This window comes from Cygnus atratus, chromosome 4 (assembly GCF_013377495.2).
Source record: "Cygnus atratus isolate AKBS03 ecotype Queensland, Australia chromosome 4, CAtr_DNAZoo_HiC_assembly, whole genome shotgun sequence".
NCBI lineage: Eukaryota > Metazoa > Chordata > Aves > Anseriformes > Anatidae > Cygnus > Cygnus atratus.
The window spans coordinates 48,368,977-48,388,493 of NC_066365.1; the positions used below are offsets into that span (position 1 = coordinate 48,368,977).

Here is a 19,517-nt window from a genome sequence, read left to right on the forward strand (position 1 = left end):
CCTGGCCTCTTCTTCTAGACAGCTTTTGAAACTCCTTATGCTTCTGAGGACTTGCAGCAGGGGCTAGAGCTCTGCCTTTCCCAAAATGAGCTCAAAAGGAGGCAAATTAATTGCGCTTTTACACCCTGGGTGCTGTCCTGTGCCCAACCCTAGGCACTTACCTAGCCTAGCTGATGGACAGGTGCACTGGCGTTTTATTACTCTGCAATTCTTGTGGCCAGCCAGGAGGAACTCGGGTATTTCATTGCCTACATGGACTTCTTGGGGGATTCTCAAAGGTATTTTGAAAGCAAATATGTTCTGAAATATCCCCAAGGCAACTGACACCAGGGTGCCCATAAAATATGACTTCCACGTAACTTGCAGATGTATTTGGAGAAAAGATACACAAAGCTTCTACAGAGAACCATTAAAAAAAAAAGTCTTATAAATACATATTCATAATTTTCTAGCTTTAGAAATACTCTGCAGGTCATACACCTGGGGTGCTCGGTAAAGGACCTATGAACAAATATTTGAATACTTTAAAGAGCCCCTGTAGTAGTAAGGAATCTGATGCTTTTTTCAGTCGCACTACAAGCATATACGTGCATTTTTAGGCAAATGCTGATTATCAGGAATCACTTATTCAGGTTTTTAATCAAGTTAAATTCTCTTTCAATCCAGCAGCTTCTGCTTGATGTGACCTGTAAAATTTTGCATTTTATTCTAAGAACTCTTAAAAATTACTTTAAGATTTTTTTTACTTTAATATTTTCATTGCATTTGATATAGTAGTATTCTGTTGTCTGTTCTTACTGTTAGCAGTGCAAGTTTTAAATACGTTTTAGTTTCCTTTTTTTTTTTTTTTAAACCTTTATTACCTTTCCCAGCTACTTCCTGGGTGGTGGCAAAATTAAAATAAAACTTTAAGCAAAACTTAAGAATTCCTAGCAACTGGACTTGAAGAATGTAAAGAGTAGCTAAGTCAATCTGTCTGTACGTGCTTGTTCTCATGTGGTCCCATAACCCAAAGGTGAAGCAAACACAAGTTACACAAATGCCTGCTTGTGCTGACTTCAGTGAGAGTGGATTTTTAGCTGTTTATTTATCTGGAATGTTGTGCTTTGGCTCACCTTAACCCCTTGATTTGGATATGTGTCTTAGCAAAGCAGTCTGGCAAAGCACAAATATTTTAACCCTGTTGTAGCTATTTGGAAAATCAGGGGGGATTGCAGACATTTTGGAGACCCTAAAAGGTGTCTGCTCTTTCATCTGATTTTGGTTGTGTATCTATGTCTCCCAGGGAATATTTCGTAACATGCCAAAATCTTGAGATATTTTGCTTATGTTATGTTTGGCTCTTCACCTATGTGCAGTAACTTGTTTTCTGAGCAATTGTACTGGATTCTTTGTGGATGGTTTCTGCAGCAGGTAGCAATAGTATCCTCTCTAAGTAGGTGGCAAAATTGTCTACTCAGTTGGACATAATGAAGCTTTTCTTTTCTGGTCCATCAAGAAGAGTGAATATAATCAAAGCCAGATGAACATAAAGAGTTTCTGATTGTTCGCTGTCTGTTTGATCAGTTCTAAGCAGGGAGCTAAATTCCCAGTAGCATTTTCTTGAATTTTTAGAACAGAATTAACCAAGTCTGATTCCTGAAAACTTGGCGAGCATCCTAAATAACCTCTACGTTTTCCTGATTTGTGAGCTAATGAGAAAACATTTTCTTTATTTCTGTATCTATTAGGTAACAAATGAATTCATGTACAATTTATTCACAGACTAATATAGCCCATGTTCAGAATGTTTCCTTTCTTTCGCTGTTATATATATGTATGTGAATAATTTCATTTTGCGGCATGCTGTTTTGGGCAGTGAGAGGAAAAGTTAGCTGAATTTCCTGTAATATACCAAGGAACTCATAAATGCTTTGACGACCTCCAGTGAAACCGAGTTCTTTTTGGGTAGTAAATACCTGCTTGAGTGAGCTGCAATACAGTGTGTCAGTTGTTCCTGGTCTTGGGTCTGTCAGTACAATCTACAAGATGTTAAAGCACACAGTATTATTAGCTCTGCTAGGAATTTCTGTCAAGACAGAATAGTTGTGCCACGAGGATCGTAAGATTTGTTGAACAAAACCTCATGTTGATTGCAGTGCCGGTTTCTCTAGTGTTAAGAAAACGTGTGCAGAGTAATATGTAAATCCTATAGTTTTCATCTGTGTCTGATGAGGTCTTGATAAATCACAGGTGAATGCTAGGATATGTTTGACAATGAGACAAGAAGCAAGCTGAGATGAGCAAATTTGAGTTTCAGTTCAAAGTAGCTGAATGCATCTTTATTTTTGTAACAGGAATAACAGAAGAGCTGTTAGAAAGGAGGGAGCTTTTGCTTTGCAGGTCACTAATCTGACGGCGCTTTGTTTCTGTCCTCTTCTAGAAATCGAGGCCAAGGAAGCTTGTGACTGGCTGCGGGCTGCTGGCTTCCCGCAGTATGCACAGCTCTATGAAGGTAGGCACCAGGGCTGTTCCCATCAGCACCCCAGCCTGCAAGGTGATTGTTCATGGCATCGATATGAAACAAACGTGCAACTTCATTTTTGGACAATAAGGCATAATATCCACCATTAAAAGAGGTTTGGGGGCACACCTGAATGGTGGCGCATAAGATAAATTTTGGAGACTAGGTTGCTTTCTGCTACCCTCCATGCACATAGACATACCAAAACCAATGAGACTGAAACACTCTTGGAGTTTTAAATTTTCTTCAGGTTTCTGCTTTAGTCTGAGTAATCCTTTTAATTTTTTTTGTCCTTTTTTTTTTACAAAGGTTTTCCTCAAGCAAAAGGAAACTTTTCTCCTGTCTTCCTCTCTGACCTGCTAGGAACTTACAGTTTTGGCAGACTACTCTTAAGCTCTGATGCAAAATGACATACATAAGTTTGTTTTAAAGAATGACATCTTAGAGGTCCTTTTTAATATGTGTTATTTTCAGAGGGTTTTTTTCCTCCTGCTTAAAATTACTTGCACTGTGGTGAAACTATTCTGTACTTTCTTATCTGCCTCTTCTTTTTTATAAAGCAAACTCCAGCTGCTGCTTATAAGAATGAGCATAGAAAGTCCATTATTTACAGTGAATAACCATTGGAAATTACAGCAAATGCTGAGCTGACCTTCTTGAAAAATGATCTAGTTGAGCTTTGATTTGCAGCTGCATTGGCAATGTGAGATGATAATAGCACTTTCAAAAGCACTTAGCAAAAATGTCCTTTGCCTGTTCAGAAATGATTTTTTTTTCTTTTTTTTTCTTTTTTCTTTTTTCTTTTTTCTTTTTTCTTTTTTCTTTTTTCTTTTTTCTTTTTTCTTTTTTCTTTTTTCTTTTTTTTTCTTTTTTCTCTCTCTCTCTCTCTCTCTCTTTCTCTCTTTCTCTCTTTCTCTCTTTCTCTCTCTCTCTCTCTTTCTCTCTCTCTCTTTCTCTCTTTCTCTCTTTCTTTCTCTCTCTTTCTTTCTCTCTCTCTCTCTTTCTCTCTCTTTCTCTCTCTTTCTCTCTCTTTCTCTCTTTCTCTCTTTCTCTCTTTCTCTCTTTCTCTCTTTCTCTCTCTTTTTCTCTCTCTCTCTTTCTCTCTCTCTCTCTTTCTCTTTCTCTTTTTTTTGGGTGGGTGAGGGGTGTGATACCAATGGAAATGCCAAGATTTTCTTGGGATGCAGATCAGGGGCTGTGGTTCAAGTCTTTGTTAAAACCAGGGACAACACTGCCAGTAGAATATGTGGGCTTGTGGGTTTCCTGTTGTGCTGAGCTGTAAATCTCCTAAGAAATTACTTGCATTCAAAAAACATGCCCTACCTATGGTTGCAATTGTCCTACCTAGAAACTCTAAACTTTTATCAAGTTTCTAATTTAGGACCATGTTCTTGCCTAACATCAAAAGGACCACAGAGGTGAGAGCAAGATGTGAGAGCAAGGCCAGCCATTCCCATTGAAAAGCCAGCTGTCCTTACATGAAAACAATATGCCATTGTCCTTTTCAGGCCCTTTTGGCAGCAGCAACATCAACAAAAACAGCATAAATTAAGCATAACAAAAAATGGATTTGTGCAGACCATCGACATCTTGTCACCCATCGCACTTAGTGTGCCCACAAGAAAACATCTGGGAGAACACAAGATGCAAGCCCTCTCAGAGGAAAAACTTAGATCAGGGCTGTTGAAAAGTACCGATTGAATGTGCTCACTTTGGACTTAAAATAGTGAAGGGGAAAACTATGGATCAGTTTGGTATAATATGAGAAGTCACCTTTAGGCAGTACACATTTAAAATGGAGATTAATCTGTGAAACTTCATAGTTGCTCTGCCTTCTAAAACTGCAATTTTCTGTTGAAAAGCCAGGATTTCTTGTATTTTCTTGTATTTCTTGTATTTCACAGACTATGTCATCATAAGAATATTATATACCTTTCAGTAAATTAACACCAGGTCTATTCTTTTCATCATTTCAGCTCACTCTTGTCTCTGGAGATTTAAAACATTTTATAGACAATCACTTGGACCAGAAAAGTTGTATGTAACTGCAGCAGTACGTTGAGAGTTTGTCCTTGTATTGCTGCATGCCCTGAACACCCAGGGGCTTTGGTGGGAGTTTTGGTTTTGCAAGGAATGCCAGATCAGGACCTATATGACAGTCAGGAATCCGTGGAGGACAGTAAATAATATATATGTAGTCACTGCTTCAGAGCCGAAGTAAATTTCCAGCTCTCTGCCAACATTGTTTCTTCCCCCTCACTCTCCCAGTTGTTTATCTAAACTTTTAAGGGAAGGAGGCAGTATGGGTTCCACGCAGCTTGGCGCTCTTTCATTTCAGCCCATATCTCATTAATGTTGTAACAGAGTCAAGCATTTAAATTGGTTGATTAACAGCCAAGGAGATTCTGTTTTTCATTCCAGAGATTTGGGTTTTACTGGCCTTTTTTCTTTAATGTGAGATACTAGTACTTTGATGGAGATTGTATATTTATTTTAAATAAAGCCAGCCTGAATTAGTTTCAGCTTCTGATGTTGGATAGGAAGTTCACGTTTGCCTTGTTTCCTCTCCTGTTGTTTCGTCTTTGCTTTGCTCATTTTTTCCCCATTATGCATAACAGCTTTCAGTTATCAAAGCTGCATGCCAAAAACTTATAGACAGGCAGTAAGCATCTCTGGCGTTTGAGCTGGTAAGATGCGTGTTTATCTGAGAAGTGCCAGTCACTCGCATCTTGGTTAGCTCATCTGAAGGCAGCTGGTGGTTTTGAAACAATTCACTGCTGGGAATAACTGCTTTTTTGATTCCTCATCTGTCTCTGTTCCTACAGATCTCCTCTTTCCAATTGACATCGCTCTAGTCAAGCGAGAGCATGACTTCCTGGACAGAGATGCTATTGAGGCCCTGTGCAGGTAGGTGGGAAAAAATCACACTGCATCTTGTAACAAAACCCTTCCCGTGTAATGGGAAATGTAACCCAGGAAAAGCATAACCACAGCTGAATTATGTATTATAGGCTTAACCATTGTTTTGAGGCCTTTTGATTATCCATTATTGGTATGCATTTTTAATCAAAACAGTATATTGGGCTACGTAATGTTTGGGGATCTTATTTGCATCAAAGCTGGGAGGAAAATGGCAGTAGTCTTTGTGACAAGAGTCTTTAGTAACTATTTAGGATAGCTATATATTTTATTATTATTCATTCTTTACTTGCTTTTATTATTGATTCCCCAATTAGCAAGCCATGTGAAAGCAGAGCTGTGTAGGCGACAGCAATCTGTACATACGACTATAGCATCAGTTCCCATGCAGGAATTATATATTTGGGAGCAGTATTAGCAAAGCTAGGCTGCTGCATTCTCTTACCTCCTGTCTGACAATGGTGAGGAGCCATGTGTATAAAAAGTGATGCTGACCTCAGGGTACTACCCTGTGTACACTATGATCACTGAAGTGAATGTGGATGGCTGTAAAGGATAATGGGAGTGAATCTAAAGGGTTTACCACCACCGTCAAGGCTGGCCTGCCCTCAGCTGTGTGCTCCCATAGCTTATCTTAATTGTTTATGGGCTCCTACAACAAACCGATTCAATTTGCTTACCCAGCTAAAAAAGCCTCAGTAGTCCTTGCTGGGTTAGGAAATTGGATCAGCACATGGAAAGGAGTAATGGACTCTGGAGGGGGTGCAGAGGATGACCACAGAGCCAACTGCAAAGGCAGGACACAAGGGGTGGGCAGAAAAAGAGAGAGCAAGACTTGCCTGTGTGGGGCAGCTTGTTTTTACAGAACTACAGCCCCAGCATTACCAATTTTATCATATAAGCAATTACTTTGGCCCCATTTTACACTTACCCATCCATCCATTATGGATGGGTACTCCTCTAGCGCGAGTTCATAATCTAAATTGCAAAAAAAAAATGCAATAATTTTTCATATCTTCTATTACCTAGAAATAAGTGCAGTTTTCTCCCTTTGTCCTTCATTATGGCAACTTTCCAAATTGTCTTCTGAATGAATGCTTTGGATACTACATGCCTGATGGCCGCAAATCTAAATGTCAATAATTCTAATGAATTACAAAACCCTTTTAAGAAAGGCTCTAAGTTTATAGTGTCCTCTTGCCATCACTGCCATGCTTGGAAGGGAAAGAGAGAAACTGGAATTTGAAGTTCATCAGAAATATTTACAGCATTTTCAAACTAAGGAAACAGATTTGTTGCTCACTCATTGAGAGGGCAAAAATTTTATTCACGGTAAATTCACAATCAAGATGCAGTAAGGCGCCTACTCCGTCAGCATTAAAATGTGATACATTGGTCTGCTTATTTGTGTGCTCTGGAGCTTGTGAAGCCATTGAACAGAAAGTACAGCGATGTGAATAAATGCTGGTTCCCAGAAGCATGGTATTCCCTTGCCAGGAAAACAGAATACAGTCAAGCCAGCATATTTTGGATCTAGTGCTCTCTTGCAAGAATACTTTTTAACCTGGGCTTATTTAGGTAGATGGGGGAAAAAGACAACAGTCTGTTTCTTACTGGTAAAAGTAAGAATATGTCCTCCATACCTCTTTGAGACTTGCCACTAATAAAAACAGTTACCAATTTTATTGAACTTAGAGAATAGCAAAAAGATCTGTCCTAAAAATGGAATCTTATTTTTTAAGCCTTCTAATAACGGTAACCAAGCCAAAATGATGTGGGTATATACACATTTTGTGAAACTAGGACACACAAGTGTGCTAATTGTAAAATCACCTGTTCACTTCCATTTTCAAATTGTTTTCTGTGTAGTGTGCATAAGAAGTGTGCATCTTCCTGTAGCTTGAGACAGATTTTAAAGGCAAAACTATATCATTCTGAAGCCTGTGGCTTATCCTTTACAAAATAATTTTAAAACTGAAGCTAAAATTTCTCCAGAAGCATTCAGATCCTACCTTAACATAAAACTGAAAATCATCTTGGATGTCTGAATTTGGCCTTTTGTCATGTGTATTAAACAAAAGCAGTTCATTATCACAACATTTCCACCTTTAGATTTTTTTTTCACATCTCCCTGTTTAATTTTGTAAAGCTCTTTAAAAAACATGGAGAGGCTACGTCATGTGGAATGCTCTGTTTCTTCCTGAAACCTAGGTTTATTTTGACTCATGCCATGGTCAGTGTGTAAACAGTAGAGGATTTTGCTCAGTAAAGGAGTTAGAGCTGTTTCACAACCATAAGTCTATCTAAAAATCAGAGTAGTTTTGGAATTATTTGCATTTTCAGCATAGAGCTAAATGAATGCTGTATGCAGTCGATGGTAACAAAATAGTTAGTCCTCTGTGCTGAGAATCTGCTTTTCAGTATAACCAGCAGTCTTTTCTCAGTGGTTTTAATCACCTTGTACTAATTACTGCACGTGGAAAAATATAATTTTAAAAAAGACTGTAGAAATCACAATGACAGGGATTTTTTTTAAGTTTGAAGCATTTAAAACATCTGAACAGTACTGTCAATTACTGTTCAATAAGATTATTAACTTAAACAGGAATAATAATGTAACTTTAACAGTTTAATAATAATGCTTTGCAAAATTCATTTCTAAATGGAAATGGCCCACCCCATTAAGGGTTTTCTTGAAAAATTTTAAGTAAAAAGCAAGTTGAGGCTTGAATTACAGAGATAGCATATGGTACTTGGTAACAGTAGAAGATAAATGGTTAAGAAATGTCATTTAGTGATCGTATCACGTAATGTAGGGTTAAAAATGTAAGTCATGATTCTGCTTTAATTTGCTGGGATGCTTCACGTAGAGACTGTGTGTGAAGTGCTGCTGGCCTTGGTTTCGTAAGCCTCTGTGTAGATTAATGGTTGGGAATTTATCTTGAGAGGGCAGCTGCCTGCATAATGCGCTCATGAAGCTAAGTACTGAAACATGCTTATCCTAAAGGCTGTTGTTGCTAAGTGCGAATTACATAGCAAGCTGTGATGGAAATCCTATTTAATCTCTTTACACGTAACTAGAAAACTGCCACACTGTGTACACAAGAGATTTCTTAAATCTTGTACCATCAGGATTTCTCATCCAAGAAGTTGATTGTAATGGATTAGCACGAGCAGCAGTTACTGGTCGTACGGCTTGGTTTGTGGAGAGCTTTGCAGGTTATAACATGCAGATGAACCCCAGGAGCCAGCACAGGGACTGTCCACTGCGGTGAGACACGAAAGCCCTTGTATCATCAATTAGTTACAGGTATAATGGAGCTGGAGTTTGCCCTGTAGTAAGGAATGAAGAATTTAAATCCATTAGGAAAATATTTTAAACTGAAGTTCAAAGCTAGATCATACACTTACTGAGATGGAAAATTCTAGTTTAAAATCATAAAATGCTTTTATCTGATGCACTGTGCTGCTCCCACTATTCTTGAGTGTGTGGGATGAGAATTTTCTGCTGTTAATGACCACAGAATGAATTACCAAGTGGTTATAGCTGATACAGAACTTACTGGTTCTTAGGTTAACAAAGACTTCCTATTACAAGGCCATAGTTTAATTTATAAAATAGCTAAAGTTAGCCATGCAAGTTGAAATTTTTGGTAGTGTGCATGTTACCCAGATTGCATTTCTTAAAAAATAAAATAAAAATTGAAGCTAAACTAGTTTGGCCATTTCTGAGAAGATGACTGGGAAGAGCACATTGTTTGCTCATTTCCTGGAGAAGCTCTGGTGCCTCGTGTTTGGGGTCCAGCCAGTACAGGTTTCCACAGTAGCCCCGGGCTGATATGGGCCAGTCACAGTTTGGGGACTGGGACCGAAAGGCAGGCTCTGTCACATTTGTCACCACTAGGAAGAAAGGCTTTGCAGAGCTCACGTAAGGGTTCTGGGTGTGTGGAGGACAAGGAGAAGGGATGCAGTGGAGGTGTAACACAGGAGCTCTCCTCCACGGTGAGATACCCCCTGGATGTGCAGACCTACAGAGAGAAGGCCGACCCAAAGATAATTACCTAAATGATGGGAAAGAACATTATCTTGTCATCCAGGCAGTCATTCAGAAAGACAGTGGACAGGGTAGGAGGCATTGCAGAAATGGACATTGAGATAGCAAGGCAGTGTGAGTGGCTGCAACCACTATCTGCAGCAATCCTGCCCTGTCACTCTGTCTCCTCTAGAAGTCCACGTGAAGGTGTCACTGAGACAGGTTTGGGCAGAATAAGACAGAGCTAAAGAATGAGAATCTGCTGCCTGTCAGCGGAGAAATGATGAGCTGAGTTTGTACCTGGGAGCAGAATTATCTGGAGAGAAGGTCCAGAGCCAGAAGAGAAAATTGGGGTTCATTAACAAGTACCAATTTGATGAGATCTGTAGAAAATGAATGTGTGCTTGCATGCTTAAAAAGTATTGCAAAGTGAAGTGAACGTTAGTGACAGTTGTATGGGTAACTCTCGTCTTGGCAAAGCCCGAACCTTTCTTGCTTACCTTTGCGAACTCGATAGCTTGTTTGGAAGGCAGCTCTGCATACCATGCTGTGCTTTCAGGGTCCTATAGCTCCAGGAACTGGGCACCATTGAACTCACGTAAAAGCTAAAGCAGGATGTGTGATGTATATAATTAAACTTACAGACCTGAGGCAGTTGCTGCAGAGCATTTGGATTTTAAAAGGGAAACTGCTTTTGTGATGAAATCATGTCAGATGTGTAAGGGAGCCTTTATTTGCCTTGCTGCTCTTGTGTTTAACCTTGCTCATAGGGGGTTACATTATCTTGCCTTCATACTCGTTTTTGTGAGGTGTGTGCTGGGGGATTTTTTTTTCCTCAAAGTCCCTATTTTTCACCTATTTCAGGGTTTTAGGTTAGGTAGGAGGAAAGTCTGTGGATGTAATCTTTGTGAAATCAGAGATCGCCTTTATTAGCGATTAGATAGGCTGCAGCAAGATAAAGCCTGATGCAGGGATTCAGTGATAGCTTCTCCCCACATAAGTCAAAGGTTGCCACAGTGTGAAATCCGTAAATTATTACGCAGTACAAGACTGAAAGCGATGCAGTATTCCCTGCCATTGAGGTCTGGCAGTTTGGAAGGAGAATGTTTGTGAAGCAGGGGAAGGGAAGCAGCTTTCTGCTGCTGTGTGGCCTCTTAGAAACCAAATACTTGGGTAGCATGTACGTGGGGCAGTCACTCCTCACCCATGCCATAAACACAACTGCTGGGAAGGTCACGCACCCACCAGTAGCAGCGGGAAGGATTGTGCCTGCTGTCCGAGCAGAGGTGAAAATGGAGAGATCTGGTTAACTTTCCTACTCTGCCACTGGCCTACCATTTGACCCGTGGCAATTCTTCCTGTTTCTCTTCTTTTCTGCTGTGTTGTGGCTGGGTCTAATTATAGATCAAACTGTCCTTTTTTACCTCACGACTGCAGCAAGAGCACCAGTAGGAGCTTTTTCATTTTCTTTGATGGCCTCAGGATCAAGCCCTGTGTAAATACCATCTGCAACCAATCCTGTGCATGAAAGGAAAGAGGAAAGAGAGGAAACTAGTAATCCTTCCTGTGCACACATTTTCTAGATTCAAGTTACAAGTTTCAGGAATCTGAAGAGACTCATCTGAAGCAACAGGACAAGTCAGCATTTTTTTTTCTTTTAATTTTTTTTATCCAAGTTTTTCAAAGCTACCAGTACAGCTTCTTTACATTTGCTTGAATGATATAGGTGAAAATTACACTGCTTCCTTCAGAATGAAGCAGACTTTTTAAACCTCAGCCTTACCCCTGTTCAATTTGCATGAAAGGGGCAATTCTTCTCCTCTGCTTCCCCCCTTCACATGCTACCATTTATGTGGCTCAGGGAGCTGACATGGGCAAAATTCAACCCCCAAAAAAATGGAAAAATGAATTTTCAGCTCCTCTAGACCACAGTACAGCCTCACAAGTGGAAGCTTTCCATGAGGGAGGCAGGAAGAGTGGGGACAGAAGGAGGGCAGAGAGGTTTCTTTGGATGTGATGCTTCCCATGACTGTCAGACAGAATGGACGGTTCTGGGGGACAGGGGATAAGAAAGAGAGCTTAGTTTATTTTAGGGATGCTGGATCACAAGCTCATCAGAGAATAGAGGGATGCTTATATACATTCATAAAGTACTTTGAGATGTGCATGCAGAGTGCTCTTGCATGTCTTAGGGAGGCTGGTTAATTCTTGTTGCTGCAGCAATTTATTTTCATTGTCTAAATTTTAGTCCTCAAGACCAACATTATTATACATAAAAGAAACTTTAGTTTGGGAAGGAAAAATCAGGTACGTGGCTTTTTAAAAACTGATAGTTGTGTTGTCCCAGGATTGTATTGAGAATAATTACATTACACTTCTCACAAACAAAATGGGCCCCTAAGAAGTGGAAAATAAGTTTTCCTGTTTGAGCTTTCAGCTTATAATTTTAAAGTGGTGTGCTGTTTTGTACAGATGTGTACAGTGTCAAATAAGAAGCCTATTCTCTTATTTTCAGTCTGTTGAGATTGATTGTTTCAGGGTTTGAATGTTTGATATTTAAATAAATGTAATTATTACAATTCATTGATTACAATGCGCTTCTTAACTTACTCTAAGTTTCTGTTTACTTTCCCTTACTTTGATTCAGGTAATAGTGACAAATAGTCATCCATCCCTCCCTCTGAAGTTAGAATACTGCCAAATGTAATGGGTTAATGGTTAAGTATAATTAGGGCTCTAATTGAAACTCTGCTTGTGGCTATTTGTATGCAAAGCAGTTTGAGGATAGCCTTCAGAAGCGCTTTTGAACTGAAATAGCCTGTGCCAAAACACTGGAGTTTTCTCTTAATATGGTTTCCTTTGCTTTGCAGGCGCTTAAATACTTTAAACAAATGTGCAGTGATGAAGCTAGAAATCAGTCCCCACAGGAAAAGGGTAAGTACCTTTGACATCTTCTGTAACAGCATTGTGCGTTAATAAAACTGAAAAAAAAATAATAGATTGTTTAGCTGTAGTGTAGGATGACAGCTGAGTTGAACCTGCCAATGATTCATAGTCAAAACTCTGCTTATATTTCATCTTATGTTCTCACTTAGTGAAAACTGCAGGGCTTGGCCCTGCATAAAGGTTATTTGTCTAGCTAACTCTTCCATGGGATGCTGCTCTCAGCCTGAAAAACACTGGGATTCTCTGCCTGCCAGTGGAGTTGTTTGTGTTGTAGCTTATTACTTGCTCTTAGGCAGGATTGTAATTAGTAGGCATGATGGAGGGGATCCTGACCAGCCACAATGAGCTGACCTGAATGTTAGAACATTGTCCTTGATGTAATCTTCACAGTTTTGGTTCTTTGCCATCACATTGGAATTGTATTCTTTTATTACAATATAGGCAGCGTGACTCTGCCTGGCATGCAAAAGAGACGACCATTTGTAGGATTTGACATGTTGTTTCCGTGTTGTTTTTTTTTAATTACAGCTCAAATTTAAAGCAAAATATTTAAAGAATATATTGACTACCTTTTTAGAAAGTTTACACATCTCCAGGGTGTTTAGCGGGAGTTAAAAGGGTTTCTTGGTTGTTCGTGATCCCTGTGGAGCGTAGTGAGAAAGAAGAGAGGACCTACTGTAACTTCGGTAAGGTAGTACAGACAGAAAGCTGAGCTGCTGGATTTTGCTAATAAGGTACCACTTGATAGCTGTCTTAAAACTATGTGGGTGTCCTAGGAGGGATCAGTAGTTGATACTGTCCCCTGGGATATGACGACTGCAGATAAAGATGACTGAACTAAGGCAATACAATGCTGCCCTACCCTTAGGAAGAATGCATACAAATGCTCTGAGGTTGTTTACCGGGAATTAATCCCCTCTTTCCCTATCTGTTTGTGGTATGCTGGAAACAGCACCCAAGTTCCAGAAGATAACAGTCTCAGGCAGCATTTATATGAACTTTTTAAAAGTAGGGGTAGACCCCTGGCTTGCCTGTTTACAGCCACCAGAAGATTTCTCCTCCTTGTTTTTCAGTCCTGTTAACACTGGAATGATCAGTATTGCTGCTAGATGTCAGACCAGACCCAACGTCTTCCAGAGTCTGGATGTTACGTTTTGTTCCAATCCTTCCTGATTTTCACTCACCACTCATGTTCTGGTGGATGGACTTTGATACCATTCCTGTTTGTTGTTGACTTCATTAAAATTCTTAGCCTTTAAAGCTTTTTAATACTAGGGAAAAAATTGTGCTGACAGAAACATATGCTTGCTTATGTTGCATTGACTCTTTGCAAATTAAGATTGCTTTACTGTTCCTTTTTCCCAGTCAAACCACGTTTATTATCATTATTATCTATTGACAGTTTCAGGTGACATTTTTCCTCTGGAAAACTTTAAATAAGCAAGCCTGTCCTCTTAGGTTTTCTTCTGAGTCAGGGGCAGAAACACCAGTAGTAGTAGCTGGGAAACAAAGAGAATGACACTTGCTCTTTTTCCTATGTGTATTTGGTTATAAAAAATAAATATGGTGTTTCACATATCTTCCTGAGATGATGAAATGTGCTAAGAGGAAAAAAAAACACACTAGGAGAGGATCAGGAGCTAAAGTATGCATAAATAAGATACTTGAAATATGAATAACTTACTAATTTTTCAGACTGAGTGTTTATGTTCCTGGCACACAAATAGTTACAGTTTGAGGCGTGCATGTGTACTTGTTTTTAAATTAAAGCAATCTAAACAAATTAAGTGAAACTTCAGCACCCATGGAGCTGTGTGGCAATTAGTCTTCCCTACTCTGAACACCAAAGGTTATTTTGTGGTTTCATGGTGTCACACTCAAATATCTCTCATTGGCTTCATTCTTCCGTGTGCAACATGAAATTTTCCAGATACTTGGAAGAACAAAAATGCCATTTCCAGGATCATTCCCTTTCAGGATTTAGATGAAAAGATTTAGACATAAGTGATGTACGGGTAATTGTGCCCTCAAGCATTCGTCATACATCAAACATAATCAGAGAAGATGCTATTTACAATTTACTTACGTGCTATACTGTGAGTGAGCTTTTGCTGCTCACTATCTATGAGTGTTAAAGTTTGCCTGGAGCAAGACTGAAGTAGAAACTTCACAGGACATTCTTAAAATGTTAGCTGCTAGCCTGTGGGAGGAAGAGTGGACCAGGTAGGAGCCTGGAGGCATCAGACTGTAGCAGTGCAAGAGTTTCTTTTGCTGTCTCATTAGTCACAGTGAGGAGACCTTTTAAACTTCCAGAATGGGTAAGGAATTAAGCTGCAACAATTCACAACGTATGAGAAACATCTCTTAATTGCAAAGAGGAGTATAAACACAGAGCCACTATCAAAAGAGTGTAACTTTGGAGGGAGTCCAGAGGGACCCCAACCCCAGACTGACTCCAGTTTAAAATTTTATGCATGCCAGGAATTTCCATTGATCTGAGGGCTATCCACTGTGACCAATTAATTAAAAGTCTATGGATACTAAGGTTTTCAGAAAAGAGCAATTTAAAGCAGATTGCATTGTTTGTTTCTTTTTATGAAGCATATATCCTTTGTATTTAAAAACTGTTAAAAAGTATTGGGTGTCCCCTGTAATCTTTTCTTGTAATGGGCTTTATGGCCTAAACTTCCTCTCCCTGAAGAGATTGTTTTTGCTTTAAATTCATGAGAACAAGGTCATGCTTAAATCAGTTTGGTGGGCATTGCATTTAAACGCAACTGCCTTTGCGATGCTGGCAGTTTGCAAGCATTATTTTCAGGGTTCTTTTTCTTTGCAGAGTGAAGATTCAGATGAAGATGAACCATGTGCAATAAGTGGCAAATGGACTTTTCAAAGGGACAGCAAGAGGTGGTCGAGGCTTGAGGAGTTTGATGTGTTCCCTCCAAAGCCAGACTTGAATATCTCCTCCCCAGAAGCTCCCCACCTTACAAACGCAGCAAGCCGTGAGAGCGTGCTCACAGACCTCAGCGAGCGGCAGGAGGTGGCTTCAATTCTCAGCATCAGCAGCACCAGCAGCCACCAACCAACCCTGCAGAGCGAGGCATCTACCACCAGGACAAATTCCGTTGTGAGCGTTTGTTCGTCGAGCAATTTTGTAGCAAATGATGACTCATTCAGCAGCCTGCCCTCGCCCAGGGAGCTGAATAGCTTCAGCTTCAACACAAAAGCAAATGAGAAGAACACCAAATCTAAAACAAAGAGCCTGCTTAAGAGAATGGAGAGCCTGAAAATCAAGAGCTCTCACCATGGCAAGAACAAAGCTCCTTCAAAGCTTGGCCTTATTATTAGTGGGCCCATCCTGCAGGAGGGCATGGATGAAGATAAGCTGAAGCAACTTAACTGTGTGGAGATTTCTGCCCTCAATGGCAACCACATCAGCCTCCCCATGGTACGAAAAAGGAGCGTCTCCAATTCCACCCAGACCAGCAGCAGCAGCAGTCAGTCTGAGACGAGCAGTGCCGTCAGCACACCCAGCCCTGTCACGCGAACGCGCAGCCTCAGTGCATACAATAAAAGGGTGGGCATGTACCTGGAAGGCTTTGACCCCTTCAACCAGTCAACCTTCAGTGATGTGATGGAGCAGAACTTCAAGAACAGGGGAAGCTTTGCAGAAGACACCGTGTTTTTTATCCCAGAAGATCATAAGCCCGGCACTTTTCCCAAAGCACTCTCCAATGGCAACTTCTCCCCAACAGAAAGCAATGCTTCCGTGAACTGGAGGACGGGGAGTTTCCATGGCCATGGCCATCTCACCCTCCGGAGGGAAAACAGTGGAGACAGCTCCAAAGAGCTGAGCATGGGAAAACGGCGCAACTCTGCTAGCTCATTGAGCAGCCGCCTGAGCATTTATGACAACGTGCCAGGCTCGATCCTGTATTCCAGTACGAGCGACTTGGCCGACCTTGAAAACGAAGACATATTCCCAGAGCTAGACGACATCCTGTACCATGTGAAAGGGATGCAGAGAATAGTAAACCAGTGGTCAGAGAAGTTCTCGGACGAAGGGGACTCTGACTCAGCGCTCGACTCCATCTCCCCCTGTCCTTCCTCCCCAAAGCAGATCCACCTCGACGTAGATAACGATCGAACAACACCGAGTGACCTTGACAGCACAGGGAATTCACTAAATGAAACAGAAGAGCCTTCAGGGATGCAGGACAGAAGGGACTCTGGGGTGGGTGCGTCTCTGACACGGTCCAGCAGGTGAGCTCATGAGTGCTGGGACTTGGGTTGGCCCCAGTGAGGTCTCCTCCAGACCCACTGGTTCTGCAGTAGCTGCACCACACTCGGTTAAGGCATTCCTGTAATAGAAGTTAGGGCCACTGAAGCACACATGTGCCGTTCCCATCACTTCCAAAAACAATTATAGCCGAGGGAAGTATTTGTACAACACTTGTAGATAAGTGATTCCCACAATTCATAGCTATATTTTTATATGTTCAGCTCAAGTCGTCACTGAAAAACAGCCTGCTCAGCAAGTCAGCGTTTGGAGCAATGTTAAGGCAGGTTTGGGGGATGGGAATTCTTCAAACTGAAATGGTGTGTGGGAGGGAGAAGGACCTCAAGTAGTGCTATTCACTTTTCAAATTGGCTAGGAGAGCCAGTGGAAGTATGGTCTGTTTTGTGTCAGTGTATAGTAAAAGCCTGGACTTTTAGACTGTCTCAAAAAATTGCACTTTCAGTAGCAGGCTGTTTCTTAATAGCATGGTAGGGCACTAAATCTGCAGGGAAGATGGGGCTTGTTTACTTTTTCGTGATCACTGTAGCACAGTGGGGGCTTGGGGGAGCTCCAGAGGTCTCCCAGTTTCTGTTGGGAGCTTCACCATGTATTTTATATTGTGAATAGAGCACGGGGCTGAACTCTTTCTGGCTTTGTTTCCAGTTTTCCTTTAAAACTGGTGCAAATCATTTTGGGCCCAGTTTCTGCTGTCATTTAGTTGCCTACAGCTGCTTGTATAAACTTAATGGGACTTTTAGAAAAGCTTAGTTCCTGTTTGATGTGTCTTGAAAATTGAGGCCTTTTTTTTTTCTTAATGGAGTTGTTTGATTCTGATTGACTTGATACTGGAAGGGTTTCTAGAAAAAAAAACAAAAGTTGTTGGAGCCCTCTGAGAATGTCTGATAGTGCAACGCCATGTAGGTCAGCTCAGAGTGCATGTTCCCATCGACACAGGTTGCAGGGAGTGAGGCGAATGTCTCAGTGACCTGTCCTTGCTCTGTTCCCTGTCATTTCTGCAGGCACAGGCTGAGGTGGCACAGCTTCCAGAGCTCCCACCGGCCCAGCCTCAGCTCGGCGTCTCTGCAGATCAACTGTCAGTCCGTGGCACAGATGAACCTGCTGCAGAAGTACTCGCTCCTCAAGTTAACCGCTCTGCTGGAGAAGTACACACCTTCCAACAAGCATGGTTTCAGCTGGTAAGGGCACAGTGCCAGGTGTAGACAGGCCATCTGTCCAAGCACAATAGTTTCACTAGTCCTAAGTAACTTCTGGAAACATGCAACAAATCCCTCCATCCCTCTTTTTTCCATATTTGCACTTCTTCCTCCAGCCTGTGCTGACAATGATTTGTGGTTTCTTAAGACAGTGCTAACTATCATCACTAACCCTTTATGTAAACGTAATCTCAGTAGGATTGAGGACTATGTTCAAGGAGGCATGTGAGGGAGTAAAAGCAATCATGTACAGGCCAGCTGGCCAGCTTTCTGTGTGGCAAGATGTCCACTATCTGTAGCAAAAGAAGGACAAGTGTATATTGAGTGAGTTAGTGACTGGTGGCACAGAGCTCAATAGATCTGAAGATGTTTCAGTTATTCTTAATTTTTTTGCATAGCTTTCTCTATGCAATCATGTCATTAAATAACATAGATGTCCTTTAGGTCTAGTGTCTTGTTATCCAACAACTATCTCCCCTCTTTAAAGGACTATAAATCCAGCACTATAAATCCAGTTAACTTGAAAAAAAAAAAAGGGAGGGGGGTGAATGGAGGTTGGGAGAATCATTAATTTTTTTGTAGGCAGCAATATCTGCTCTGGCCAGGTGTTTGTAACTAAGTTGTTGTTTTGTTTGTTTGTTTGGATTTTGTTGGAAGAATGAAATAGAAAGCTCCTTTATTACTGTATCTGCAGTACAGCCTGTGTAACCTTCAGGATGCAAAAGACGCAATAAAATTTTTCTTCTCCCTACCACAGGCCAGCCTCCTCCCTTCCCCAGGAGTCATAGAGAGTATTTAGCTTCAGCATCAAAGTACCTCCTGTTCAAAGGCTGTTATTATGTCAGCCTTTCTAAATACAGAAGTTGTTTGTTCTGAAAGACAGAAATAAGTATTGACCAGTTATCCCTGCATGCTTCAGATTCTCGGTGGAGATCGCAATGTGTTTTTTCACATTCCATTGGCATGTTTTTTGACAAAGCAAGTATTATTTGTGCATATATCAATAATGCCCTAAACTTAACTATATGGCAATACAAATTGGTTCTGTTTTCCTATGTAACAGATTAATCAGCTGTAAATCTAATGCACTGTTTGTATAGCTGTACTGTATATATCGAAATGCTAAATAGGTCTCCCTGTTCTCCAGTGTTACTGTGTCCTACTAGCTGTTGTACCATACATTAGCTTTTTTCCTTGTTTAAGAAAGTGATCTCAATATTTTCACATTTTAATAGCTTTTTTTCCTTTATGAAAGCAACACTTGGGGACCTAGGGGTAAATAATTCTTTTGTATTAGTAACTTTTTCCTTGGAGTTAAAAGCGAATGGAAAGGCCTCTCATTGAAACTGGAGTGGGAGGTAGGGGTAACAACAGTAACTGCCTGACAAGGAGGGGGGTCCCTCAAAGGGGTTGTTTATAGAGCTGAAGTTTTTAGCTGACAATCTCAAATGTATTACATCAGTTTCCTGCTGTTATGCACACTGGTGGGTGGTGGACCCAGTTTGAGGACTTCGCAGAACAAGTAGTTGACATACAAAAGCTCATTGTTCAAATGCCCATCTTTCCTGAAACCTAAAGAAGCAGTGTTATAAGGGGTCACTGACCACAGGATTTATTTTGACT

General features: G+C 40.7%; 1 protein-coding gene across 15 annotated transcripts in view; it reads left to right on the top strand.

Moving 5' to 3' along the window:
• Positions 1 to 19,517, top strand: part of DLC1 (DLC1 Rho GTPase activating protein) — a 271,834-nt gene that overhangs the window by 243,151 nt on the left and 9,166 nt on the right. For 8 of the 15 annotated variants that reach the window (XM_035550879.2, XM_035550847.2, XM_035550828.2 and 5 more), the window contains 5 exons: positions 2,423 to 2,536; positions 5,329 to 5,410; positions 12,326 to 12,389; positions 15,238 to 16,664; positions 17,700 to 17,876. In XM_035550879.2, the coding sequence (XP_035406772.1) occupies positions 2,423 to 2,536; positions 5,329 to 5,410; positions 12,326 to 12,389; positions 15,238 to 16,664; positions 17,700 to 17,876 (1,864 nt within the window). The remainder of the gene's footprint in view (positions 1 to 2,422; positions 2,537 to 5,328; positions 5,411 to 12,325; positions 12,390 to 15,237; positions 16,665 to 17,699; positions 17,877 to 19,517) is intronic. The other 7 variants (XM_035550926.2, XM_035550899.2, XM_035550889.2 and 4 more) reach the window with 1 other exon arrangement.